The following is a 26,968-nucleotide window of genomic DNA, read 5'->3' on the forward strand; positions in this document are numbered from 1 at the left end:
AAAACGTTGTAAGTCATAACATGCATTTGGACTTAAAGTGGAGATAAGAATGTGGAAAAACAATGTGCCACACAAAACTCATTCACCAGCAGTCGACATTTAAAAGTTTACATTCACGCCACAAAATGATGCAAACACAAGAATCACACACCCCAAATCGCACACACTGCAGTGCACACATGTGCCTTGGCTTCTGTGCCCTCTTACAGTGGAGCCCAGACAAAACCCACTGACTCCATGTTGAAGTCTGAGGAAAAAATGCAAGTGGTTTCTGTTATCTGCTCTCATGTCATCCTCCCACGACATTCTTGTGGTTTCAAAATGCCCCAAAACTCAGTCATCCTGGTCTTAGTAAAAGGAGGGGTGAATTTCAATCAAAAACAGTATCTGTGAAGAGTCCTGTTTTACAAAAAAATAAAAATTTTTTGCTGATGCAATTTGGCCAGAGGCATGATTTGATGTTGCTAATCGACACAGAGGAGACCACTGCAGTAACACAACGCAGCACTGTGGTGGGTCCTGCCTAGTTCCTGGTTACCTGCAGACAGCACACGCTCGCTGGTTCCTGATGTTGATCCCACACACTGAACCGTCAGGTTAGTCACAGTAGAGCAACAGGGCTCCAGGTCCAAACATGGTCATCGGAGACCTGGAGCCACCGCGGCATTTTAAACAGGAAGCCAGCCTCCGCAGCCATGACTCAGTTTAGGAGGAACATCGCAGGATTTAAAAGCAAAATTTATTAATTGAGATAGAGGTTTAACATTTATAAGTGCCATGCAAACAAATAAAAAAATGGTTTATAACACACTACATTGTAATTGTTCACAATGTAAGTAACATCTAACTGCAGCTGCTGCCTATAACCTTACTAAGAAAAACCCGTTAATGAAAAATAAGGAAAAACTTGGTTGTAGATACAGGCAGACGGCAGCTTCATTTTCAGACTATGAACTATGAAGTGTTTTTTAATCAAGTCTAGTTCATTTCTTTTATTAAGAGTTTACATTAATATATATAAATGAATTTTCAGACTCAGAGTTCCCCTCTCAACTGTTAATATAGTTACATTTAAATAACTGTTTGGGGCCAAGAGAGGTCAAATTATTCAGAATTTCACAAAATATCAAAGGTTAGAGAAAAGTCCAAAAACTGACAACAGATTTGTGTAAGAGAACTTTTTTTTTTTCCTTTCCTCTCCCATTAAACATCTCACGACCCCACAAAATTACCCTTTGACCTTTTGGAGGGGCCTGCACCACTGGCGAGGAATCTGTGGACTCAAATACCTACAGTAATTGCGTCTAAAAGACTGGCTGATCAAAACTGAAGAGATATAGTGTAAGGCATGGAAAGACTCAACCGTGTCCCGGGAATTCAAAAATCGACAGTGAATTAAAATCAGGGTAAACAGACTGCTTCTAAACTCCACTGCAGAGGCACAACTAAAACTTCTCCATAGAGACCGAGATATTTGAAGTTGTATCAATAAGTTGTGTGCCTCCCTGACACGAATTTTTGTGTTTATTCTGTAAAAAGTATTTGGGAGAAAATAAAATTGAAGTTCTTTAAATATATAATTATGTATCAATTAAAGGGGACTGATGCGCCTGTACTTTTACTTAAAAGGGGCTTTTGAATGCAGGACTTTGACAAGTAGCGAAGTACTTTTACATTTTTATTCTGATGCTTTGAACTAAGTGGAAGATCTGAGAACTTCTTCCACCACTGACCGGTAATACCTTTAATGCCTTAAGTGTAACCGGGGCTTAGCACACCTTGAGTAACTGTTACATAATGCTCCGCAACAGGTACATGTCGCCTCGCCGAGCTGCTGTTTACGCCCGCGCGCCGGCGAATGACCGACTCGGTTTCCCAGAAATCCAGTCGGCGCAGGCGCAGAGCGCGTTGCCTGACAGTGGTAAACAGACGTCAGAAGGGAGTCTTCGCCTCGAGTCAAAACAAAACAAAACAAAACAAGTCAAAAAGACACCGAAGGAGTGAATTTTCGGAGAGCCACGACGACAGGAACTCCTACCGACGCCACCGCTGATCAAAAACGGCCACTTGGACGGAGTTATGTGAGGGTTTTCGCGGACTTTTCCACGGATTGTAAACTCTGGAGTAGCAGGAGCTTAACCAGCTAGCGTTACGGAGGCTGTCGTGCTGTTTTCAAAGTGCGGCGAGTGGGAGCCGACAGACCTCCGAGGCGACCCAGCTTCACCCAGCACCCGGGGATCGGCTCCGTAGCTCGTGTACCGGGACCTCGGGGCGAAGACCGTTCGAGCTGCGAGCTGCGGGCCGCGGTCGAAGGGTGGTCTCTCTAACCGCTTCTTCGAGCATCGTGTGCCGCGGCAGGAGTGTGGAGAAACATGGCAGATGGTGACATGCGCCTGGCCGCAATGTGGCGGACCGTGCAGACCTGAGGCATTGACTTTTCTTACTACATCTCTCTCTTCGGCTCACACATTTAACAACTCAGATACTATTAAACCGTTACCTACGTCTCTCGATCCCTTCCCCTCTCTCCTCGCTCGACATTTCTTCGGTTGTTCAGTCGCTTCAACGTACAGGCCACGGAGACGGCGGCCAGCACTGTTTTTCACACTTTTAGACAGTCGATGAGCAAAACCGCAGCTCTGTTGATCTGTCATTTTTACACTTGGATCTGCCGGACCGGTTTTTTTTTTTTTTGTTGAAGTTTGGGTGGAGGTATTTTGTCTTGTGAGGAGCCCAGACATCACGTTGTTTACATGTGGAGACGCGGACAGGGGCTCTCCTGAGAAGCTCCTTTGTAACAGCAGCCAGCTAATCCCTGTTTGTAGCCTTTAAAGCGCTACAGTTAAAAGGAAAAAAAAAAATAGATACATCCTGGGTTTGAATCAGAAAATTTATATTTAGTTTGATAAATCTGGTACGAAAGAAACAACCACTTTAGGTTGATTTTTATCTTTACTCTGTGCCTGGTTACATTTTAAAGAAACGGATTAAAGTACACTTTTGCAACACACACCCATTGACAGATATTTAAATCGAGTGTTTTTTGTAACAGAAATTGAATTATTTTATGTCCATATACACGCATGGTTTTGTAATTCGTTTCCAAACGAGCCAAGGCTGCTGTAGATCCAGATGTTTGGGTGCACATTACCACACTGCCACTTTTGTTTTTATTTCATTCAAACAAAGGGACTCTCATCCCAGCCCTGCCTCATTCTATATAAATCGGAAGGTTTATGATAGTTACTATTAAGGAGATTATTTGGGTTCCCTAATCTCCAATCTGAGGATTAACCGAGGCTATTGGTGTGTCCAGATTATTACGTCTCTTTTCTAGGCCCCTCAGTGGGTGAAGCGTCTCGTTTTTGTGTCAGGAAGTTTTTTTTTTCCTTTTTTTTTTTTTTTTCTTTTTGCATTTCACGCATCATCCGCTCAAAGTTAAAGTTTAAAGGTAAATGTTTTAAGTGGTTCCCATCTTTGTGGTTGAGTGGAAGTTCAGCGGACCGCCATGGAGGAGTCGTCGGTGCCCCCGATTGACCCAGATTTCGAGCCGCAGAGCAGACCCCGCTCCTGCACGTGGCCGCTGCCGAGACCCGACATCTCGGCTGTCAAACCGGAGGGGGCGGATGGCGCCGAGTCCGCCGCCGGTACCCCGCCCGCCGACGAGGACAAGACCGAGCCGCAGCAAATCACGTCCGAGCCCGAGAAGGCTGCGGCGGCGGCCGAGGGCGGGGTCGTGGCCGGCGTGGGCGGAGCCGGCGCGACACCCCGCAAGGGATCGTCGCGGCGCAACGCGTGGGGGAACCAGAGCTACGCGGACCTGATCAGCCAGGCCATCGAGAACTCCCCCGATAAGAGGCTGACCCTGGCGCAGATCTACGAGTGGATGGTGAAAACAGTGCCTTACTTCAGAGACAAGGGAGACAGCAACAGCTCAGCTGGCTGGAAGGTGAGTACGTGGGTGGCGAACGTCTTTGTTGCGCCATTTAACGAGATGGGACTCTAATGCTTTGAGCGCCACAAGTCACGGCTTTATAGCTTTACAAGTCATGATCACGGAAGCAATGATTTAATGGCCTAAGCAGGGAGGGGGGGCTGGAAATGTGATCGATTAATCGGTCGATCTATAATACATCCATCAGAGAACAGTGAAGAAAGACCATACAGCAGCAGGGGACGTGATTATATGTCTTGTTTTGTCCGTCAACCAGTCCAAACCCCCAAATAATCAATTTACTATAATGAAAGGTGAGGAACAGCAGCAGATTCTCACAACTGAGAGCTTGGAGCCATAAAACCTGTTGGCGTTTTTCCATGAAAGTGACTTAATCACTTAAATAATAATAATTAAATCGATTATCATAATGGTTAGCGATTCATTTTCTTTCTTTCAACTTATCGATTAATTGACTGATTGTTGCAGCTCCATATACAATCCCAGCACTTTGAATATCTTCAGTTGTCTTATTGTGTTTTTACTGTGTTTATGCATTAATGTTTCTTATGCCTTTTTTGCTGCAAAAACCGTTTTGTCGGATAATAAAGATCTGATCTGAACTGACCTGGGATAAATCTGACTTAGTAAATACTTTTGTAGCATTAGTTCACACCAGTGGTTCCCAAACTTTTTTTTTTTTTAGCTTGTAACCCCTTGAAACAAAGTTGTTTTTTATCCACTTTTTTGATGAATTTATATATATGTTTGTGTGTGTATATATGCATATATATGTGTGTGTGTGTGTGTGTGTGTGTGTTCATGTGTATGCGTATGTGTGTGTGTTTGTGTGTGTGTATATGCGTATATATGTATATGTATATGTATATATAGATATATACATATATAAACACACATACACATATATATACATATGTATGTGTGTATATATTAGTTTATATATATATATATATGTGTGTGTGTGTGTATGTATATAATGTGTAAGTGTATATAATGTGTAAGTGTATATAATGTGTAACAAGTGTTTTCTGTTTTTTTCATTTAGTGACCCCTCAGAGTTATCTTTTGACCCTGGAGGGGAGTCCCGACTCCCAGATTGGGAATCAGTAGTTTAGACGATAAAATACTGTCATGATTCTCAAAAATAAAAGTGTCCTTCAGTTAATTATATGTCCAGGATGATTTAAACCTTGCCTACAATTTTCATAATTTCCTTTTTTGTTTCTTCCTGTTTTCAGAATTCCATCCGCCACAATTTATCACTCCACAACAAGTTCTTGAGGGTACACAATGAATCAACAGGAAAGAGCTCCTGGTGGATGCTCAACCCAGAAGGAGGGAAGACTGGGAAAGCTCCTCGCCGCCGGGCCGCCTCAATGGACAACAGCAGCAAACTGCTGAAGAGTCGCATGAGGGCCAAGCAGACCAAGAAGCAGGCGGGAGCGGCCGGCCTGGGTGGCGCCGGAGGGGCACTGCAGGGTGACGGCAGCACAGGGTCAGCGGGCGCAGACAGCCCTAATTCGTCCCAGCAGTTTCCCAAATGGGGGGTCAACAGCAGTAGCCCCTCGTCCCGAGGCAGCCTGGACGACACTGACATGTGGACCACCTTCCGGCCACGCACAAGCTCTGATGCCAGCACCCTGAGCGGACGTCTGTCCCCCATCGCTCCCGGACAGGAGGACGACGACAACCTGCCTGAGGATGGACTGCTAGGAAGATACACTGCCAGCAGCTTGACCCCCACCCTCACCGAGACCCTCATGGAGGAGCTGGATCTGATCGACGGCCTCACATTGATGACGGGGCAGCAGGGAGGGGCCAGTCCCAGCACTGCCCCTCCGGCACCTCCCACTCCTCTGCCCTCCGCCTCCACTCTGCTGCCTCGAGGCCCCGGCTTCTCCTCCTTCCATCAGCTGCAACCATCCGGCCTCCAACAGGCCCCCACCCACACCGGGACCCAGGCCTCCATCCCTCAGTGCGGACCCAGCAGCAAAGAGCCGTCGACCTTCAGCAACTCTCTCTTCAACCCCATATCCAGCTCCGGGGCTCGTGGGAGCAGCCACTACAGCAGCCACGTGCCCTCCAGTCTGGAAGCACTGCTCACCTCTGACTCCCCTCCTCCGAGTGATGTCATGATGACCCAGGTGGACCCCCTCATGCCCACTCCCGGTGGGGTGGGCCTGATGGGTTTGGGCACATCTGTGGTGGGCGTGAGGTCCAAACCTAATCAGCTGCTGTTGGGTAAAGGGCTGGAGCCGAACACAGTGGCCCCCATGGCGCTGCAGGCTCAGATGCAGCCTCAGCAGCACCACCTTCACCAGCAGCAGCCGCAGCCGCAGCCGCAGCCACAACAACAACACCAGCATCACTCACAGATGGGGCTGGGGATGATCCTCTCAGGTATGTCTCAGGACCTGTCACAGCTCTCTGCTCTCAAAGCCCAGCATGCCACGGTGCCCGCTGTGGGCTCTCTACACGGAGGGCCTGTGGCCGCAGCCAATCCCGGCGCGAGTCTGCAGGCGATGGGTCAGTTTGGAGCTCCGTCCTGCTTCTCCACCGGTCAGGACCGACTGCCCACAGACTTGGACATAGACATGTTCACGGAAAACCTGGATTGTGACGTTGATTACATCATCAACAGTGACCTCATGGACGGCGACGGCATCGATTTCAACTTTGACCCCATACTGCCTGGCGGCCAAGGCTACGTAGGCCCGGCCACCACACAGGGCTCCGCTCACAACTGGGTCCCCAGCTAATTCCTCAGCTGACCACACAAAGTTAGCCAGGTACACCGGTCGGTCTCCGTTTTTTTTATCACACAAAGACACTAAAACTATTAGGGTCCAATTAATGACTATTTTCATTAACAATGAATCTACTGTTAAATATTTGTTTTGTTTCTAAATGTCAGAAAATAGTGAAATAGCACGTTTCCCAGAGTTCAAGGTGACCACTTCAGATGTCTTTGATTTATCTTTTGTCAAAAACCCAAAGATATTTAATTTACAATTACTTAAAACAAGGAAAACAGCAAATCCTCACATTTTAGAAGCTGAAAGGAGGCGAATCACTGGGATTTTGGCTCGATTTAAAAAAAACTTAAATGATGAGAGATGATGGACAGAAAATTAATTTTCAAAAAATTTTGATGCGCTTTAATTTTACGTTTGACTACCATGCAAACCATTCAAAAATTGTAATAAAGGATCTCAACTCAGTGAGATGGCTTTAATACAACAAGTACACAATTTGAATTTATGAGACTGCCGTCAGTGACCTTTTTATCGTCTTTTCTTGCAGGAACTGATCTCCAATCAAGATGACCTCACAATATGACAAAACAACCGGTGCATTCCTCCTCCTTGCTGGCTGATTTTCAAATACAATGCTTTTCTTGGACTTTAAAGACAGAACCAGACCTCGCTCATGTCATGTGCCAAGACATGCAGAGGACAGGGAGGAGATTCAGGCTACTATGCACAATTTTTCTCCCCTTTTTTATTTTATTTTTTTTTTTTTATTTTTTTAAATAACACTTGCAACGATTTGGCTGCTAGCCATTTTTTATCTTTTAATCCAAACTGTTGATTTTTAAAGACGTGTGAAATAATGTTTTTAGAGTGAAAAGACAAATCCTGAACTCCCCTCTGCTGGGAGTTTATATTACAGTTACGTTTCACCAGAATAGCTTTAGGGTCGATGCGGTACCCCTGATCTCGACGGCTTTGGTATTGAAGACTCAACAGGCATTTTTGCAGAAATGGCCAGTTTTCCATCGACACTTGCCTAGCATGAAATGCCAGGCCGAATGCTGTTTGGTTGTCTGAATGAGGTGCACGTACTCTGCTGCACCAGCCCCTCCCCTCAAGAGGAAACGTTTCATCGTCGGAGTCGGTAAAAACTTTGAGGATTGTGACTGTGTTGTAAAGAGGTGACCGATAAAGACTTGACGACCGGAGGTATAAAATGTTTGATTGAACATTGGCTACACATCTTGCCCAACTGTGTACTTGGACTACAATTATATGTACGATTAAATTTCCCACTTTAGAGGAAAAAAGTTTTAAGATGATGGGGTTTTTTTTTTTTTTTTCAGTTATATGTGGTGGTTCACTTAAGAGGGTATGTATTTGCAGTTTGGCATTTTTGACTTCAATCCAGTGTGTTAAGGTAGATGTCATTTAGATGGTGGTTTTTTTTTTTTTTTTGTTTGTTTTTAATCCCTGATGTGCAGTTCAACTAACAAATGAAGAAATGTGATTTGTGACATACACGGGGCATTCAAGGGTAAATTTATTTGCCAACAAGTGATTGGTTGGTCAAGTATTATATTGTCTTAGACAGCAATATGCCTCCACTGTCAAATGGTCTACCTGATTCTTTTGTTTCTTCCTTTTGTTTTTTTTTTTTTTGTTGGGTTTTTTTTTCGAGCCTGTGCATTTTCAAAGCACTTAGGTTTCCTGCGACACAGGGACCCCAAACTAAGAGAATATATCCACATTAGGGTTATACCATTTCATTATAAAAGAGCTTAAATCCTGTTTTAAAAAAAACAAAACAAAAAAAAAAACATGTAATGTACACGTTGCACATGTACATGATGACACGCTATGCAGATTTATCAGGAGAACAAAATTAAATCTTGAAGGAAATTTGAAAAAATCGCTTCTTGAAGGGTTTTGCTATTTAACACTTTCCTGATATTTAGTCGGGGGGAGGGAGGGAGGGGGAGGGAGGGTGACAGCGGTGTGGGTGCTTCAGGTCAGAATATCCTCTCACACTTTAATTATTCAGTACTAATGTTCAAGAAATTAATTCACTGTGTGAGAAGTTAAAAAAAAGAATATATTTGATTATAGTTTTAATATACAATTTAGATGGAGGTAATAAATGAGATATTAATACATATGAATATATTACTGATGACAAGTGATGTCTTTTTTACATTGGAGGAAACATTTTCAGATAATTTTTAACGGTAATTTTCTATACTTTTATTTTTGTAAAGGATGAGATGCATGTAGATTTTTTTACATAACCAAAGGAACACTAATATTTGCATCCGCATGGCATTTAGGGAGCGCTTTGGCCTGACACAGTATGTATCGGTGTACATAAGCTTTGCAAAAGACGCCTGTAACATGAAATCTGACTTTGAAAGCGGCAAAGTGCATAATACTTGACCATTTTGACTAAAAATTCCCAATGATCTGCCTCATTCTTATTTTTATGCATTAATGCATTGTGAATCAAACTTTAAAAAAAAAAAAAAAAAAAAAAAATCCCGCAGAAAAGTGGCACGACGTAAAGAAAACCTCTGTCGTGCCCCTTTCTCATCTCAAAATGAGACTAATGCAACCGTTACCTCTCAGGGTCACTCGAAAGAAAAGCGACAGGAGAACAACTGCGCAGTCGTTAACAGAAAAGGTGACAATAGCAAAAAAATGTTTCACACACTTTTCTCTGTTACGACAGACTGGAAACCACCACGCCGCGTCTGTGTTTTGTTTTCCTGGAGACATTTCTGTCTTGTAAAGAGCTGATCTCAAATTTGACTTCCCTTTCTAGAGAAACGTATTGTATGTCTCCAGCCATGTTTGTCAGTACTAGCCTATTCCGTGTTTTTTTTTTTTTTTACTGCCAATATTTAAAACACTATAGCATGATGTTACTCTGTAGCCGGATGGACTTTATTTCATCACCCCCCTTAAAATTTTGTGTTTTGTATTTGTAATTGCTTCGTTCATAACTGTCAACTTTTTTGTGATCAGAAATTACAATCCCGGCAGTTCAAACTCTTATTATACATCATTTCACTGTAGCTATATGAATATGTTAGCCTCGGATTTATATAAAGCGCTCTCTTTTTTTCTGCACACTTTTTCTTTTTTTTTTTCTGAATGGTGCTAGAGGTCTTCTGTGACATATCCCGGAGTACGCCATGATGCAGTGGGTGCATATCAGGGCCTTTGAATTTTTGAATTTTCTGTCTTCAGCACAAGGATCTTGATTTGGTGTTATGGCAGAAAGTAGCACACAATCAACAATCCCTTCCCCTCTTTGCTTTTATGTTTTTATGTATATGATAACCCCCCCCCCCCAGCCTTGTCACTTGAAAAGATCTGGAGACCAGCTCGTTAAAACTGCATGATTTTCTTATTATTTTAAATCTTAACATGTAATTATTTTAGGAAGTTGTATGTGCAACAGCCCCCCCCCCCCCCCCGTTTATCTACACTAATGGTCATGTGTTGGAAATGTTATTAACAGTTGATAGGACAGACTGGAGCATGTAAAGGTGGTTGGTTTGTGAGAATCGGCTGCACCAGGCTATGAGGTCTCTAGTTTACTGTTGCCGCCTCAAAAAGGGCAGGTGTGGTGTTACTACTTCCCTTGTATCTCCCCCTCTATGTAGTTAAACTATCTACATATTTTTTCTTCAGTTTTCTTAAAGTAGCAGTTAGTCCCTGTACGTTTGCTTTGAAATTTAAAATTGCCCCATTTGATACAGTATTTTAGTATTCGGCAAGGGTTGTTTTTGTTTTTTGTTTTTTTCCATAGGGGAGGGTGGGGTGGACAGGGAATGATAAGTTGTGCATAAGCCAATTATGTTTATGATTTTTGATTAATGTCGATAGTTTTTTTCCCCCCCCTCAATTTTTTTTTCTCTCTTTACGCATTGTAAAGTCAGCCAGAGATGACAAACAGTTCTGAACAGCAGAAATAAATTCAATAAAACTGTTTAACCCACTTTGTCTGAGTCGCTGGTGCAAAGTTAAGAGTTTTGATGCTTCAGACATTAGTTGTTTTTTTTGTTTTGTTTTTTGATGACAGACTGTGTCCAGTTCTGCAGGTCTGCCACTAGGGGGCGCTGCTGCCCAAGAATACTGCTGCTAAGTAATAAACCAACCACACAAATACAGTCACCGCATATATACAGTAGCACATAAATGTACTTTGTACTGTACGTTATTAAAACAAACTAGAAATGAAACTGGAGTGTTCAAGTTCATTCTTGACTTTGGAAACAGTAGTTTGTTCAAAAGATTTTAACTTGAGGTCCACTTACAAATGTGAACCCCACTTTTTAAATATTTCATGTTTTCTTCCAACTACATGTGCTGTGAGGACTATACCATCATTTTTTGCCAGCTTTGGCTTATTTACAAGAAATCAAGTGTTTTACAATCTTGCCAGTCACAGTGTTTCGGGTTTTAAAGGGCAAGTTCACGTTTTTTTCAACCTGTCTTGAAATAATACTCACATGCCCATGCGTACAGTCTTGGGTCGCTGTGATCATTCCTCCTCTCCATTACTGGCTGTGAGGAGATCTCTCCCTAGTGAGGTTTCAGTATAAGTGATAGAGGACAAAATCCAAAGTCCTCGTTTGTGCAAAAATGTATTTTAAAGCTCTACCAAACCTGCAATAAGGCTTCAGAGGTTGGGGAACCTTCCCAAGTTACCGTGTTTACTATCCGTCCACTGTAGCCCAGCAAGGAAAAGCTGTCTCAGCAAACGAAAAGGAAATTTTGGGTTAAAAAGGCTGACTTTAGAAGACACCCACGTGATGTCAGAAGTCAGACTGCTGAAGTTACATTAGGATGGTTGTCTTCAAAACCAGTATGGACAGAAGGAACAATTCGTGAATTTTGATGTACATATTAACATCTGAATATTGGTTTAAGACAGGCTTGAAAAAAATGTGAGCTCGTTCTTCAATGCATCATCTTTCCTCCCTGACAGCTAACGATTCCCATTCATTTCAGTATGTGAAAGCATTATAATCAGCTTGCAGACTTGAAACCTGATGGACATCAGTGCATTTTCAAATCAATCTACAAATATGACTGTATGACCTGGGCCATTGTGTGTTCATTTTGTGTTTTAACACACAAAATGTTTTTTGTGTGTAATGTGTTTTTTTTTTAGGCAAATATATAAGTTGTAATTTTGGGCGATACAATTAAAATTGACTTGACAACAGTGAAAGTGATGTAGTGTGATGAATTAGCTAATTCAAAAAAAAAAAAAAAACAGTGCGTTTTCATGTGGTCAGATAATTGAAAATGGCTGCCTAGGGCGTTTATGTGATTTTTTTTACTTGGAAAAAATACCTGGTATGGTTCTTTGAGGTATCCTGTAGAAGAAAGAAAAACAGACAACAGTAGGCAGCAGTTATTTCCATAGAGCATCTTTATAGAAAACATTTCTTCACATTTTCGAAAAAAAACACATTTTTTTGTCTTTTCACTTGTTCTCTTTTTTTTTTTTTTAAGATTGTTTCATTTTTAGATAATTGTCCATTTTTTCAAATCTGCTAAAGTTGAACATTTTTAACATCCATCTGTGTCAAAGGCTCTTGCTGGGTTGCTGGGGCTTGTAGAAGGTGTCTGATAGAAGACACGGGCATTCACAGCTGCAATACTTATCTGAAATGGCGCTGACCAACATGAGAAAAAAACGTTCCCATGCGGGAAACACCACAAGTTTTGCACTTGTCAGGTGGAAGTGTTTCCCTGCTGCAACCAAAGCCCACATTCAGCCTCCAGTAGTTACATCCCTCCACTTCAGCAGCACTCCAGTTTTAGCCTGAAGGCACCTGTGTTAACAGCGCTTTTGCTTTTGTCGATATGCATTTCTGTTTCTTTTTCTAAATCTAATGTCTAACTCTAAACAGTCTGTCACACATCTACATCTACCCAGGCTGCAGCACAACAAGCAGGTCCTACCGTCACACCCAGAAACGAAACAAAAAAGTACTCTATAGTTTACAAAAACTGTAAAAATAAAATAAAAAAAAGACAGAGAAAAGATACAAGTGTTTTAACATCTAGTTTGCACATTGTTCTGCTCTGCAAACCGTACCGTGTATTTTGACGTGATAATCAGCTTTGATACAGCTCACAAAAAACTCGACCAGTGCAGATCTACTTTTACTTTTCATCTGTCCAATTCATCACTTTAGAGTTTTTTTTTTTTCTTTTTAAATGACCTTTGGTCTGAAATTCAGTCTCTGATTTGATCTTAACTGAAGCATGTCAGTACAAAAAAACAAAACAATCACTCTGCAAATGGCTCAGCTTAATCTTCACTGTCGGAAACAGCTCACTGACCACTTCAGTTTAGTTACAAATTTTGATATCAGGTCTGAATTATGTTTTACAAACATCATGACCTTCAAAATCCTTCCAATAATTTACTGAAATATGTTGGATTAAGAAGAAAGTTCACTCTGAGATCTGGGGTTGAGCACAAAAGCAAAGTCTGAAAGTTTGAGGACAAACAGTCTAAAAACGTTCATTACACGTCATATAGTGACAAGAAAGGCGTCAGACCCACAACACTGTGCGTCTCAATGTCTACTAACAAGCTACCTTGCATTATAAATATATAAAGTTTTAAAAAGTGCTTATTAAAAGAAACTATAGTGATGTGATAACTTCCAGCAGTGTCACTGTTCTGTTTGTTCTTGACCAGCATTAATACGAGATGTTAGGGAGAGCTAAATGGTCATCCTTCACAGTCCACTTGATGTGCTCCTCCAACACTGACTAGGATTGTCCCAAAAAAAAAAAAAAAAAAAAAAAAAAAAAGAAAAAAGACCCTGGTCTCACATTAACATTCATTCAACTGGTACAAAAAGATATCTTTTGGGAAAGCATAGTTAATACAAAAGGAGACCGATCAAACTAAAAAGGATAGTATTGGCCACTATAACACCCTGCTACAACCAAGCAGTTTTTTCACAGACTGAGCTGGAACACATGACAACAGGTAAAAATTAAAACAACGCTAGTAATAATTGCACATAGCCTTTGAGAGACGAGATGTTTGATAAGAGGACTTCACAATAAGAGAATCTGCAGAAAGGGGTGAGGAAGGGGCTGTGGCACACTATGGTATAAATACATTAACTCTGAGAGAAAGAGAAGCACATTCATGGGGCACAGCCACAAAACAATGGAGCTCTGTTTCCTTAAAAGTGCCGCTCTCGTCCCACTTCACTGCTTCTTTATCCTCGTGTCTCTGGGTCTCTCTGTAACGGCGAAGAGTTTTGACTTTGTGCCTCTCCGAGCACTTAGGCAATCATGTACTGAGTGATGGCTCTCAGAGCGTATAGCAGCTCCGCCTGCAGCCGGGCCTCCATGATTAGTAAATTCACATGTATCTGAGGGAGAGAAAGTGAGAAATGGGTCCTGAGGGTTGACCAGGGTCAACATGTTATATTAAATTAACATGCTATCGCTCTCGTGTTTAACCAAAACATCACATTTTTCCTATTAAAAAAGGTCAGCAAAACCCTTCTTACCCTTTCTGAAGTTTTAAGTACAGCCCAACTCAGCGGACACACCGGGGTTTTGGTGGCGTCTGGAAAACAGGCCACGGCCTTGATATACAGCTTCAAATCACGCTCCAGCAACTGGTTCACTTCACCGTAATCATAATCATCATACCTGCGACCACAAACGACATATTTGCTTACAATGAAGAGTAGGAGTTTCATATGAGTAAAAAAAAGGGTTTCATTATTGTTTGCACATGCATAAAATGAAGTGGCAGTCTCACCGTATTCCTAAAACACAATGGATGTAATTCCAGATCGCCCTCTTCAGGTCGGGGCTGTGCAACGAGGGGAGGGTGGTCACACTCCTGAATCGGTCGTCCAAGAGGTGCCCGATGTCCGAATACAATCTGTTGACTAAGGAGAAGCCGTGGTCCTCCCATGAATAGTCCTGCAGAGTAAGAACAACAGCAACATGTCCACCGTTTGAGACTTGTTCAACCAAAGAATTACCAATTTTTTTCTTTTTTTTATTTGAATAGTTTTTTTTAAAGAGACCTAAGGACGTAAATTGGTTCAGAAGAAAAAAAATGTGAAAGTGTGAAAAAATAACCCTAATTTCATTTTACTACAGCATGCAATCATTTTAATGGCACTAAGCACCTGGCCACCAGAATACCGGCATGTTGGCAGAGTAACAGTAAAATAAAACAAGTCCAGCTCTATCTTCAGAAAGCATTTAAGGATGTAACATAATAAAGAATTACACATTAAACCTAATTTGATTAACCAGCCTTGTGCACTTTTCATTTATATCTAAGGGAAAAACTAAAAACAAAAAACAAAAGCACACACACAACAATTGCAAATATATGAGGGAATTAAACACAAAAAAACTTTGGCCCCCATAATTATTTGTAATTTCCTCTCTAGGAAAGAGTTTGGGAGGCAAACAAATGTTTTAAAATGTCAAAATCAATACTGATTAAGATGCTATGCCTGGGGCTGCCTAATTGCAGATCCCTAATAGACATCTTAAAATGGCCAGTGACCACTTGGAAGTCCACTCAAACTGTGTCTGACTGTGGCACTGATGCAGTTTGGAAGTGGGCCTTTAAAAACTAAACCTGATAAATGCTAGACATATGATAGAGAGTTATATCATACATGTTGGTTTAGTGTAGGTAAACTGATGAATGAAGCATGTTGTAAAACATTCATTTGACGGCTCAGGTGACAGGTTGCAGTCTAATATGCACATTAAGACCATGGATTTAGAACTGTTTTAATCTACTGGATGTTTGAAGCGTCCTAAGATACAGATGTAACAGGCCCCTGCCAGCCAATCAGGAACAAATATTCCCTGTGGCCATAGCCTAAAGTGCCATAACACACATACAAATTTACTGACAACACCACCTGTCTGATACATGCACAAATTCGATGTCCTCACCTGAACTCTAAATACTTGGAAGTGGTCCTCCTCCCTGCGAGCAAACTCTTCATAGCAAAAGTCTGGGTCTGTGATAAAACGTGACGGGTCTGCGAAGCATATCATTTCCTCCTCCTCTTCCATATCTAAAAACAGAGACGTTGAAAGCAACGGAGATGGAAAGAGTGCGTCGATAGGTGTGGCTGATGAGTGGTAATTGCTCAACTTTCACACCATGTGAACTAAATTTAACGCTCCACATAACCATCAGAAGAGAGAGGGAACATCTGAGAAGTGAGAGTTTGTTTGTCGTCATTCACTCACTCTGCCAAGTAGGTTACCTGTTTGTTGGAGTGACTGGGTCTGCAGAAGGCGCTCTTCTCTCTTCTCACGCTCCTCCTGGGACTTCTGAATCCTCTCTCTTAGAAAAACCACGTCAAAACTGGAGTCCAGAGACTGTTGACACAAATATCATACAAAGTACTGACTAGTTCAGATTTAATGCAGAGAGATAGCATATTTGTGGTCTAAATTAACCCTATATTTCACGCTTCAGTATGACCTATGGTTTATTTTATTATTTTCTGTAATCACATATGCATCTTCAGACAGGTAATATTCTCAAGCAAAGATAAACCTAAATGCTAAAATTCTCCTGTAAAATATTGTACAATCATGCAGAAAAACCACTTGTCAATTAACTGATTAGTCAATGGACAGAAAAGGAATCAACAACTATTTTAATCGACGAGTCGTTTGAAGTCATTTATTATACAAAAAAGCCAAACATCCACTGGTTTCAGCCTCTCCAATTTGTTGATTTCCAGTTTTTCTCCTTTTCATATCACTGTATATCAAATATTTGTGGGTTTTGAACTTTTGGTCAGTCAAAACATGCAATTTTAAGAATTCACCTTCTCACCATTTTCTGACATTTTATAGACTAAAGGAAAAATCAGTTAATAGTAAAAATTATAAATAATAAATTAAGGGATAATAAACTGAACTGTTGTGAATGTCTTGCCAGTTTATCTCAAATGAAGCAAGGAAAAAACAGTATTAAGCATAAACCTTCATATTCATTTCCAAAGCATATTTTACTTGACAAAGTTGCTGTATAGACACAGCATTAGACAAACCAAAGCAAATGTATTTTAAAAGGTTTTTTAAGCATTACAAATGTTCAAAAGGTAAGATGGGAAGAATTAGTTTGCAAAACAGACTGTATTTCACTCTGCAATTTCCTGTGATGTTTATTTTAATAAAGTACAAGTCTGAATTGTTACCCGTCGTCGTGTTATGTGTTCGGAAGGAGTGGCGAGCGACTGAGGCACGTTGGTGTTGCCGTTGGCGGCATCAAAGGGGCAGAAGGTCGGCGGAGTACCATTAGGAGATTTGGAGAGTGGGACAAAGTCTGAGTCTGTGTCGCTTCCAAAAACAAAGCTGCAGAGGGCGTGGCAGTGGGCCAGGATCACCACAGCCTGCACCAGTTCTGCCAGCGACCAGCACTGCTCACCCGACTTCAGCAGTGTCTGGAGGGAACAGTGACGAGAGCTCAGGGTCACACAGGTCAGACCAATGAAACGCTTCAAGAAATAATAATTTTGTTATAATTCAAAGTACAAAAAAAAAAAAAAAAAAAAGGAAAAAAAATTACATTTTACAAATTTAATCCCCTAGTTATAATTTTAAGGCTTTTTTTTTTATACTTGTTTCTCCGCATCCTAAGTGGTTTAATTCATATAAATAATTCTCTATCTCTGTAAGTGATAATAGGTAATCATTTAATACTGTCTTGTTACGGTTAATGTACATTGTGTTTTGTGTGGTTCGTCTGTGTTTTGCTGTGCTGTACCTGGATGTGTGAGCAGGCAGTGAGCCAGGGCTGATGGGCCAGCACCTTGTTGATGTGGTCAAGGAGACGAAGGCGAGGGGGCGCCGCCTCCAAACCCTGCAACCACAGAGGGTCCCCACCCACCCTCAGAAACTGAGCTGAGTGCAGGTACACCAGGTAGTTGCAGTGATGTCGTGCTGCAGCCTGGAGGTCATGGGAAGAGAAAGTTGAAGACAGATTTGGGGAAATGACCAACTCAAACATTAGAGCTTGTTATTCTTTCATTTTGAACAATACTAGTATGATCCCTGGTGATTCTTGCTGCCGTAACAGACTAAGTAACAGCTTCTCAAACTATTATGTGTTTGTTTTAGTTCCATTTACAGTAGGATGAAAACTGGCGAGATCCTGGGTACGCATTAACAAGAGCAGCCAGGTCACTGACCATGATGGCGATGTAATGGCGGTATGGCAGCGGCAGGGGGCCGTCCATGTGCAAGATGTAGTGCTGTGTGCGCAGGAAGCTCTCCAAGTATTGAGGGTGAGAAGCCATCTGCTGGGACACGGCGTCCACACTCCCCCTGCTGACCAGAGCCTTCATGAACAGCAGTGACACCCGCTCCTTCTCACCGTTAACCTTCACCTACAGAAACCAGGACACAGGGGGGTGAAGGTTGGTTTCTGACGGGAATGGTAAAGCTGGACAAAAAAAGCAGTTTGAGGACGTTGCACCAAAGACTGAAATTTTTGTGACATTTTATGGACAAAACAATTCAGTCAACTGAGAAAGTTATCGGCAGATTAATCAATGAAGAATATATCATTGGTTGCCAACCTAAGAGCCAGACATTGTCAAAGTGTCCACAATGACAGTGATAAATGTCTACATTGATTTTGGGACTCCTGAATAACTATTGGGAACAGGAACTCTGTGTGTGAAAAGTTTCCTTCAAAATACTGTGAGTAAATATAAATGCTCCTTTTAAATCCAATAAGATATAAAAGTCATTAGCGCAGGGCTGACTGTCCTTTGGGGGAATTATTGGAACTCATTTGGTAGCCAAAGCAGGTTGGCCCCAGATAAACCTGGACTTCAGTGTCCACATCATGTGATGACAGGCTCAGACTGTGCTTGGACTGGAGTCTTGTTCCACACCTTAAATCAGCCGAGGAGAGGCAGCTGTGGAAGAGTGGCAGCCGTGATGCTGTGATACCGGCGCCACTGGCAAGTGAGTGCATTCCTTACATTATTCTCTCTCCAAATAAAACAAGCAAACAACGGTGCTCAGCTGGGAGCTCCACAGACACTAACTCATGTTGACTGCAGCAGTGTCTTATGCTTCATACAAGTCCTCTACATTATTATTAAATGTAGATGAAGCACCATGCATTAGCAGGTATTCACTTTGTTGAAATGAAACTAAACACACACAAAAAAAGCCCGATACACAGCTGAAACCAGGGAAAAAAAAAAAAAAAAAAAACACCCAAAGTTGTCCTTTGAATAGGGGATTTACATGCTGGGAGGGACCACAGATGAAGGAACTGATGTGAAAGTTGGGCTTAGGGAGGCCTTAAAGAGGGAAGCTCGGAAGCAGCAAAGAAGTGGATGAGACCAAACACACAAACAGAGGAGCGGCTGGGCTGAGGAGCCCGAGGCCAAGAGAAACAGACCCATGTGGAGAGGGAAGCTGGCTGGCCTCATAGGCACGGCCATTTAGTACCTCTCTCGCCATCATACAAAAAACCTCTAGGAAAAGGTGTTTGGGGGCTTGGCCACGGGTGAGGACTCAGTTCCCATGTATGTGAAACCTCAGTGCACAGCACTGATAAAAGCCAAATGGTTCATTGCAGTTTGAACCGTATGGATGTTGGCCAAGACGTCTCCTTCTGACAGCACAGACTGCTGTCTAGGACTATTACTGTCCTGTCAAATCACAGACACCTAAACTTATGTCACAGAGAGTCGGAGCAAATAGTGACTACTGGGCCTTTAGCCCCCTACAGCTCTTTGGCATTCAGCACTATGTTTATCTGGCTGGTAGCTTCATGTGATATTTCTCTTCTCACTGCAGTGGATGAGGGTTTCCTCCTGATCCTGCAACAGGCTCCACCTCTCGACCTATATAGAATCCACGCTCAAATCTAAGAAGACGTGAACATACTACACATCAAATAAATCTCAAGTGTCATTCTGATGTTTATATTTCCCTAATCTCAAAGTTTATATAAAGCAACAGAGAAAGAGCTCTGAAAGGAACAGGAGGATAAAAAAAAAAAAAAAAAAAAAAAAAAAAGCAGTGAGTGGGCGAGGGGATTTGGCATTTATGACACAGGCTTGGACACAGACCGTGACCTGCTCTCGCCTGTCAATGTACATGAGAAATGGTGTAGAGGGAACATTGAGCACACAGGTGTCTGCCAATCAAAGACCTATTGACAGGAGCACACTCACACAAGTATCTCTCCGCAAATACAAGAGCTACTGATTAGTATGCTGCACTGCAGAATCTAGGTTACTGCTCCATCAAGCAAGGAATAAGGCTGTTTAACTAGCCAGCATTTCAGAGACCTACACCACGCCTTATTAAGGGCTTAAAAAAAACCACGTAGCCTATTTTTTTTTATTTTTTAAACAGGCTGTCATTGGAGAATAAGCAACGATTGCAACATTAACTGATTATACTTTCATCTGATTATAAATGATCAATGTGAAACTGTTAAGAAAACTGCTCACTCTTCAGTTTGTGTCTGCAGGATTTTTTAGGCAGATAAACACTAAAATTTAAAACAAACACAACAAAAACTGATTTTATATATATATATATATATATATATATATATATATATATATATATATATATATATATATATATATATATATACATATATATATATATATATATATATATATACACACACACATATATACACACACACACACACACACACACACACACACACACACACACACACACACACAAAATATATTGACCACATATTATTTATAACATAAACACTTTTGATAAGGATCCCTTAGATACATGGGACAAACTACTGTATGTAATGGCAATAACAGTGTTTATAAATTACCATAAAGATATCTTTGGCATGGTAGTCCAGCAATTTCTTACTTATACTGGCTGTGCCAGTAATATCAGCTGGCAGATACACTGGTCTGGCTCTAGTATTAACATGCTTTTAAATGTACCTTATAGAATCTAAAGCTGAAACAAATCATCAATTAACTGGTTAGTCAGCTAACAGAACAATAGTCTGCAACTAACAGCATACATTAACCGTTTAAGTCATTTTTAAGCAAAAACTCCACTAATTCTATGGGCTCAGCTTGTCCACTATGAAAATTTTCTGCTATCCTGTTTTATATTATTGTAAACTTTATATCTTTGGGTTTTGGACACTTGGTCGGACATAAGACATTTTTGGCCAAACAATTTCCCAAATAATGGCGAAAATTATCAGCAGATTATACAATAATGAAAATGATCATCAGTTGCAGCCCTATTAGAATTAAAATGGTACAGTTTCAGAATGATAGCACGACATACAATGTGAATCCAAAACAATTAATTTATTTGGCTTTTAGATTTCAGACCTGCACCAGACTTCCTAGAGATGTATGGTAAATATTTCAGGCTGGAAATATGAGAGGATGGCAATTGCTTATGAAAAGCTGGACAACTAAGATCCAGCCAAGGCTATGACAAAACCTTATCAAAGCGGGACATCGGGGACAACCAGATGACATAATGAATCCGGGTACAACAGTTGCTTTCTTCCCTCTGAAGTGTCCCTAAGCAAGGCATAAACTTCTACCTGCTTCAATAGGTCTACGTTTTAGCTCCTTGTTCAGAGAGTAAGGAAAAACACAATTTCTGTGAGAGGATGATTCATTAATAGGTTACTGCTGTTGTTAGACCAGTAAAAGCTGAAATGACAGTCTTGTGTATCATACAGGGAACCCTTTGCCCACACAGGACACTGTCTGTGACTCCACTGCCAACACCAGTCTGTACAGTCAGGTGACAAACAAACTGCAGTTTTCATCGAGAAAAAAAATGTAATACCAGCGGAAAAGTGAAGACAAACAGAAAAAGACAACAAATCTCTACAGGCCAGCGGTTTAACTGACTGGCTCTGTCGTTTATTAAGTATACAGCTGTGACAAGGACAGTAAAATAAGTGACAACACTTACTATTGTACAGACTGAAGAGATGGGATTTGCTATTACTGGCATCACACAATCAAAGAGGAAAATGGTGTTTTGTGTAATCCCAAAAACATGTCTGAACAAATGCTACAGCAAAAGTCAAACTGAAACAGGAACTACAGTTGACGTGAGCAGTTGTGCAGCAGGAAATGACACATCCTACACTTTTAACTGAGTCTGCTGACACCTTAACATGAAAACAAAATGAAAACTCAGCTAGACCCTCCTGTTCAAAATTAAATACATTATGTTTATGACAATGCTTACGGTAATTTTTTTTTACTGTAACTGCTCTGAATTTCTGAGCTCTTTTTAAAGGTAAGGTCCAGCTGAAATGACCTATCTTTCCCTTTTTTCATGGTTGGCAGACTGAATTAGGCATATTAAGCAAATTTTATTTCAGTGATTTACCGTTAAAGTGATCCATCCCACATCACGTAATTTTCATCAGTACTTCTCAATACTTGTGATTCACATATGAAGAAGGTTTAGACAGACGTCCTTTGTCAAAACTGTCCAGACACCCATGCACACTGCTTCATTTCTATTGCCTGAAAACAAACCTCAAAAGCTGCACACAACAGTACTTTTGATAAGCCGATACACTCCTTACTGTCCACCCACATGAAAAAAAAAAACCTGCATGAAAAGAAAAAAAGCTGGTAACAACCATGTGTGGGTGGATATATAAAGCAAAAAGGAACATCATTATTTAGGGAACTATGTATGGTATTACAAAGCACATTTTGGTTATACTTAGAGGCAAACAGTCTCATAAAGAACAAGCACATTGAGGCTTTGTTCATACAAACCTATTAATTCTGCTTACAGTATGCCCCGCAGCAACTGATTTGGAAAAAGAGCAATTTTTTTCTAGTAAAAAATAAGCCTGAGGGTGACAAAAGTGAGACGGAAATGTTGATATTAGACCTGCTATATTCCAATCACAAGATGAACTCAAACTTGTGGCCTGGCAGAAAATGATTTAAAAAAAAAAAAAAGACCTCTCACAGAGGGCCTGTTGAGAGCAAAATTCACAGGTGCAGATCATTTGACATTCACAAAAAAAAAAGAATCTCCCTTCAAAACACAGTAGAGGTCATTTGTTTATTGATCAGAGAGGAGCAAGAGGCAGGGATGAAATGAAAAACAGGGGTGACGTCAGTGAGGGGAGGAAAGGTAAATGGAGACAAAGACTGGCTTTGATAGCGGGCTGACAAACAAAACAGCACCACTGTATGTGTAGAAATACGAAGGAGAGCGCAGGACAACAAAGAAGTGGAAAAATGATGCCACCAGTCTTCCAAGGGTAAATGTGTCAGCTTAAAATGAGACGTGCGTGTGCGTATGTACTGTCTGTATGTGTGTGTGGTAGTATTGGTGGGCTGCGGGAGGAGAAGGACATTCAATCTACATTCCGATTGAGCCTGGAGGGGGGGTCCGTCCTTATCGTGCGCTGTCCTGGCAGCATTAACTCCTTTGCCCACCCCCCACTCCCTCCATCACCGGAAACACAGGCAGCCGGGGCCAATTTTGGCTCTGCAACCTGAACTAAGGGAGTAGCACAAAACAACAAACCAGCTGCAGCCCAAAGAGGGTTTTGGGGGGGGGGGGGGCAGCACATACAAAAAAACCAAGACAAACAAAACACTGTGCTGCAGGATGAAAAGACAGACAAAAATCCGAGGCCACATACTGCTGTTGAGTGACTGGACCTGTCAGAAAACATGACAGGCAGGTAGAGTGAGGAGAGAATGTAGTTATAGACGACTTTCACTGATAACAGGGTCATTCATTTCTCTTCTCATTCACAAACAAGCCAGGGGCGTGTAGGTTATCGTATCAAAGTCAGGTGCTCAAATTTGTGGGTGCTTAAATGCCTGCTAAACATTTGTTGTTTGTTTTAACAGACAGTTTTGGGATGCAAGTGCTTTAAGTTGATGTTAAACTTACAGGGTAATTTTCCTTTACAGCAACATTTGCCTCAATACAGATACTGAATGTTTGTCACCAGTTATAGACAACTGTGTAGTCAAATACACAATAGTACAATAAAAGGCCAGCAGACTGACAATGAAGATTGAACAGTGAGAAGTGGTGAAAAGTAACACAAATTTGGACTGGTAACCAGAGTAAAAGGTTGTGAATCCCTTGCTCCTTGCATTCCTCCCTGTTTTGCTCCATTTCTGGACCCTAATCTGCAGCAAACATAGCTGTTTTGGACTGCTCTTAAGACAGCGCCCCCCTTCTGTTGCAAAATGAAAAACAGCGACAGAGGAGAAAAACAACTTTGATTGGCAGTCCAGTTCAGCCAGAAAAAACAGCACAGTAAAAGTCGCCAACCTTTAGCAGGACCGCAAAACGGGAGAAACGGAACAATCCCCGTCAATCCTCGTGGATTAAAAACCCTTTACACTGCAATGAAAGTGTCCATTCGTCCCGTCCTTATATCGCATAAGTAAATAATGCCACTGCATTACTTAAGACACTTCTCACCCAAAACCTCAGATGATGTCATCCTCACCTACAGCCGTCTCCTCGTACTGCAACGACCTCAGCCCCCGCTGCATTGTAACGTTACGTTGTTTTTTTTTTAACCAAAAACCGGCGTAAAACTTAAACATAACCGCATTTTTAAAAAGGAAGCACCTCAATCACCCTTGGTGGAACAACAAAAGCAGTCTTCGTCAGACTGTTCACGCAGTCACTGTGATGTTAATCTCAAAAAACACGGTTGATTTACGCGAAAATGTTCACATTTAGTTAAATTAACGTTAATGCAGCTTAGTAACGTTAGCGGCTAAAACACTAAGGAAGCGTTGCGAGCTTTACGTGACATTTTAACGGCTGGGTATGGAAACAACAAAATGTTTCTTAACGGTGAGGAAATGTGGCAGCTCCCAATCTTGGACTGAATCATGAAAACCTTTTTTTTTTGTGCGAGTGGTTTTTAAATTTTGTTTTGTTAGTAGTACGTTTGCTCCGTAAACCGTTAGCCGAGTTATCCAGATGAGAAGTTGGGTTGTTTGCTAGCCACTGTAACGTTACTGACTGACACCATGATAAAAAGTTAAGAGACTGTAAAAACTATTAACCTTAACCTTTATTTAATGCGTCGGCTTTTCGCTGCCCAAACATTTTAATTGAAGCTAAAAGAGACAACAAATCAAAGAGCTGGTAAAGAGACTGGCTTTCTTTCTTTCTTTCATATAAAATAATTGCTTCGACAAATGAATGAACGTTACTCAGGCTACTCAGTTAGCCGCTAGCTTTAATTGTGTTAAAACTAACTGGTTTTCAGCTTCGTCTAATGTCAGCTTTAACCTACCTGTTTCTGGACTCGCTGGCACTGGGTTCTCAGGGGGTACTCCATTTTATTCGTACAGATGATCATTTTCCAAAAAGTATGCTATTGCATGGATGCGGCTCTGTCTTTTCTTGGTGCTTTCCAAGATAGCTAACAAAGGCAAAGAGCCTGCCTCTGGCCACAATCGGTCCGTAGCTGAAGACTGGACTGAGAGGAAAAAATGCTTCCCGGAGCGTAGCTGACAGCTCCGGTAACAGTGTGCCCAATCAAAGCACAGGAGGCGGAGCTGGGCTGGCTGGGCTGGCTGGGCTGGCTGGCTGTCTGGCTGAAGGTTACATCCAAATGCTAATGAACATCTGCAAACAACAACGCAGCGGCGAAAACAGGCCGAGGCGGAGGACGACGGGCACAGTTAGACCACCAACTTCAGAGCAGTTCAGGGGACCGAGGCTGGGATCAACAACCGGCCAAGGTGGGCAGCTGCTCAGAAGCCACAGGTCCCCAGGGGGCCCTTAAACCCCCCAGTTTACTCTATTTGTTTCTAAATAATTTAATTATTGGCACATTTGCACCGCTTTAGTACAGTATCAACTTTAACAGGTCCTCCTTCCTCCCTCTTGGCCCGGTTTTGAAGAGGGACCCTGTGTCAAAATCTGGTTTTTAAGACCTTAACTGTTTTAGTTTATATTGGGGTTGTTATTGGTCAGATTACGAGAAAATGACTGACAGGGCACATATAGGTAGACGGTCCCCCACCACTCTTATGTAGCACCAGCACAGTGACAGTTCGTGGTAATTTTGGTGCTCTCTGGTAATTTTTCATCTCTTTGTAGTCGTTTTGTGTCCAAATCGTCTTTTTGCATCTCTGTGGTCATTGTATGTGCCTTTGTGGTCACTTTGTGTCTCTTTGTGGTTGCTTTGCATTTGTTTATGGTCATTTTTCATCTCTTTGTAGTCATTTTGTGTCTTTTAACTAAGCTGTGACTTTCAAACAAGAAATATTACCAGTCATTTCACACAGAGGCTCAGGGTGCCAAGAGGTCAGGGGACCCGTGGGCTGGTTCCCGGTAGAACCATTCAGTACTCCATCCATGATCATAGAAGCACTGTAAGGCTACAACCAAATATGATTCCCATTATCACCACATCTAGCAATTATTTCCTTTTAATAATCAATTGATGGTTCAGTGTATAAAATGTCAGTAAATAGTGAAAAATCTCCCTAATAATTCCCTGAAGCCAGAGTTAACATTCAAATTGCTTTTTGTCCGACCAACAGTAAACAAAAAACCCACATTTTGACTTCACTGTTATAGAAATCTGAGAAACTAGCAACTGTCCACATTTGAGAAGCTGGTACCAGTGAATTTTTGGCATTTTTGCTTAGAAAAAGACTGCAATGATTAATCACGTATTAAAAATTCTGCCATTAATTTTCTGTCAATCAACTAATTGACTGATCACCTTATCATTAACAAATGTTTTCCCCAGGGCCCCTCGGGGGTTAATCCGGCCATGCCTTAGACGGGCCTTTCGTTAGGAAGGAGCAGTTTGTAGAGGGCGCAGTTGTTGTTTTTGTGTACACTTCATGTTGTGCTTGCTGCTCTGTTTTACCTACATTATACACTTCAGTCAGGAAATGTAGCATCAGACAGCCATGACAGGGTTTTCTGGATATGCTGAGTAATACCTGGAAGCCCCTGAATCTGCTACCTGGACTATAAAAAGCACCATTTCCAGGTTTGGCAGAGTTTAGTCATACAGTGTATTCAGTCATTTTTTTATACAATGGTTTTTAGGATCGGAGATCTGGAGGAGATTAACTTCTAGAAACCTATAATAATGGCCAAAGATTTGTGGACACTCCTTCCTGCATAATTTTGTGTAGTTATTTCGTGGCTTACAGCAATCGATACAGCAGAC

General features: G+C 41.6%; 2 protein-coding genes across 4 annotated transcripts; one reads left to right on the forward strand and one right to left on the reverse strand.

The window, feature by feature from the left end:
• The first annotated feature begins 3,508 nt into the window (after positions 1–3,508).
• Positions 3,509–7,457, forward strand: foxo4 (forkhead box O4). Its single transcript, XM_040120126.1, has 3 exons — positions 3,509–3,949; positions 5,194–6,744; positions 7,259–7,457. The coding sequence occupies exons 1-2, from the start codon at positions 3,509–3,511 to the stop codon at positions 6,712–6,714; spliced, it is 1,962 nt and encodes a 653-aa protein (XP_039976060.1). The 3' UTR covers positions 6,715–6,744; positions 7,259–7,457.
• Positions 7,458–12,217: 4,760 nt separating this feature from the next.
• sesn4 (sestrin 4) lies at positions 12,218–25,283 on the reverse strand. 3 transcript variants are annotated; one of them, XM_040120127.1, is made up of 9 exons: positions 25,067–25,283; positions 17,952–18,149; positions 17,528–17,710; positions 16,959–17,204; positions 16,014–16,128; positions 15,694–15,818; positions 14,525–14,691; positions 14,268–14,412; positions 12,218–14,126 (listed from the first exon to the last, which is right to left on the reverse strand). In XM_040120127.1, exons 1-9 carry the CDS (start codon positions 25,130–25,132, stop codon positions 14,037–14,039), a joined length of 1,335 nt encoding a protein of 444 aa, XP_039976061.1. In that variant the 5' UTR covers positions 25,133–25,283; the 3' UTR covers positions 12,218–14,036. The 3 variants fall into 3 exon arrangements, with proteins under 3 accessions (XP_039976061.1, XP_039976062.1, XP_039976063.1); XM_040120128.1 differs by having other exon boundaries at positions 17,952–18,205; positions 25,067–25,111; XM_040120129.1 differs by lacking the exon at positions 17,952–18,149 and having other exon boundaries at positions 25,067–25,282.
• Between the last annotated feature and the right edge of the window lie 1,685 nt (positions 25,284–26,968).

The sequence above is a fragment of the Xiphias gladius genome, chromosome 23 (assembly GCF_016859285.1).
Source record: "Xiphias gladius isolate SHS-SW01 ecotype Sanya breed wild chromosome 23, ASM1685928v1, whole genome shotgun sequence".
NCBI lineage: Eukaryota > Metazoa > Chordata > Actinopteri > Istiophoriformes > Xiphiidae > Xiphias > Xiphias gladius.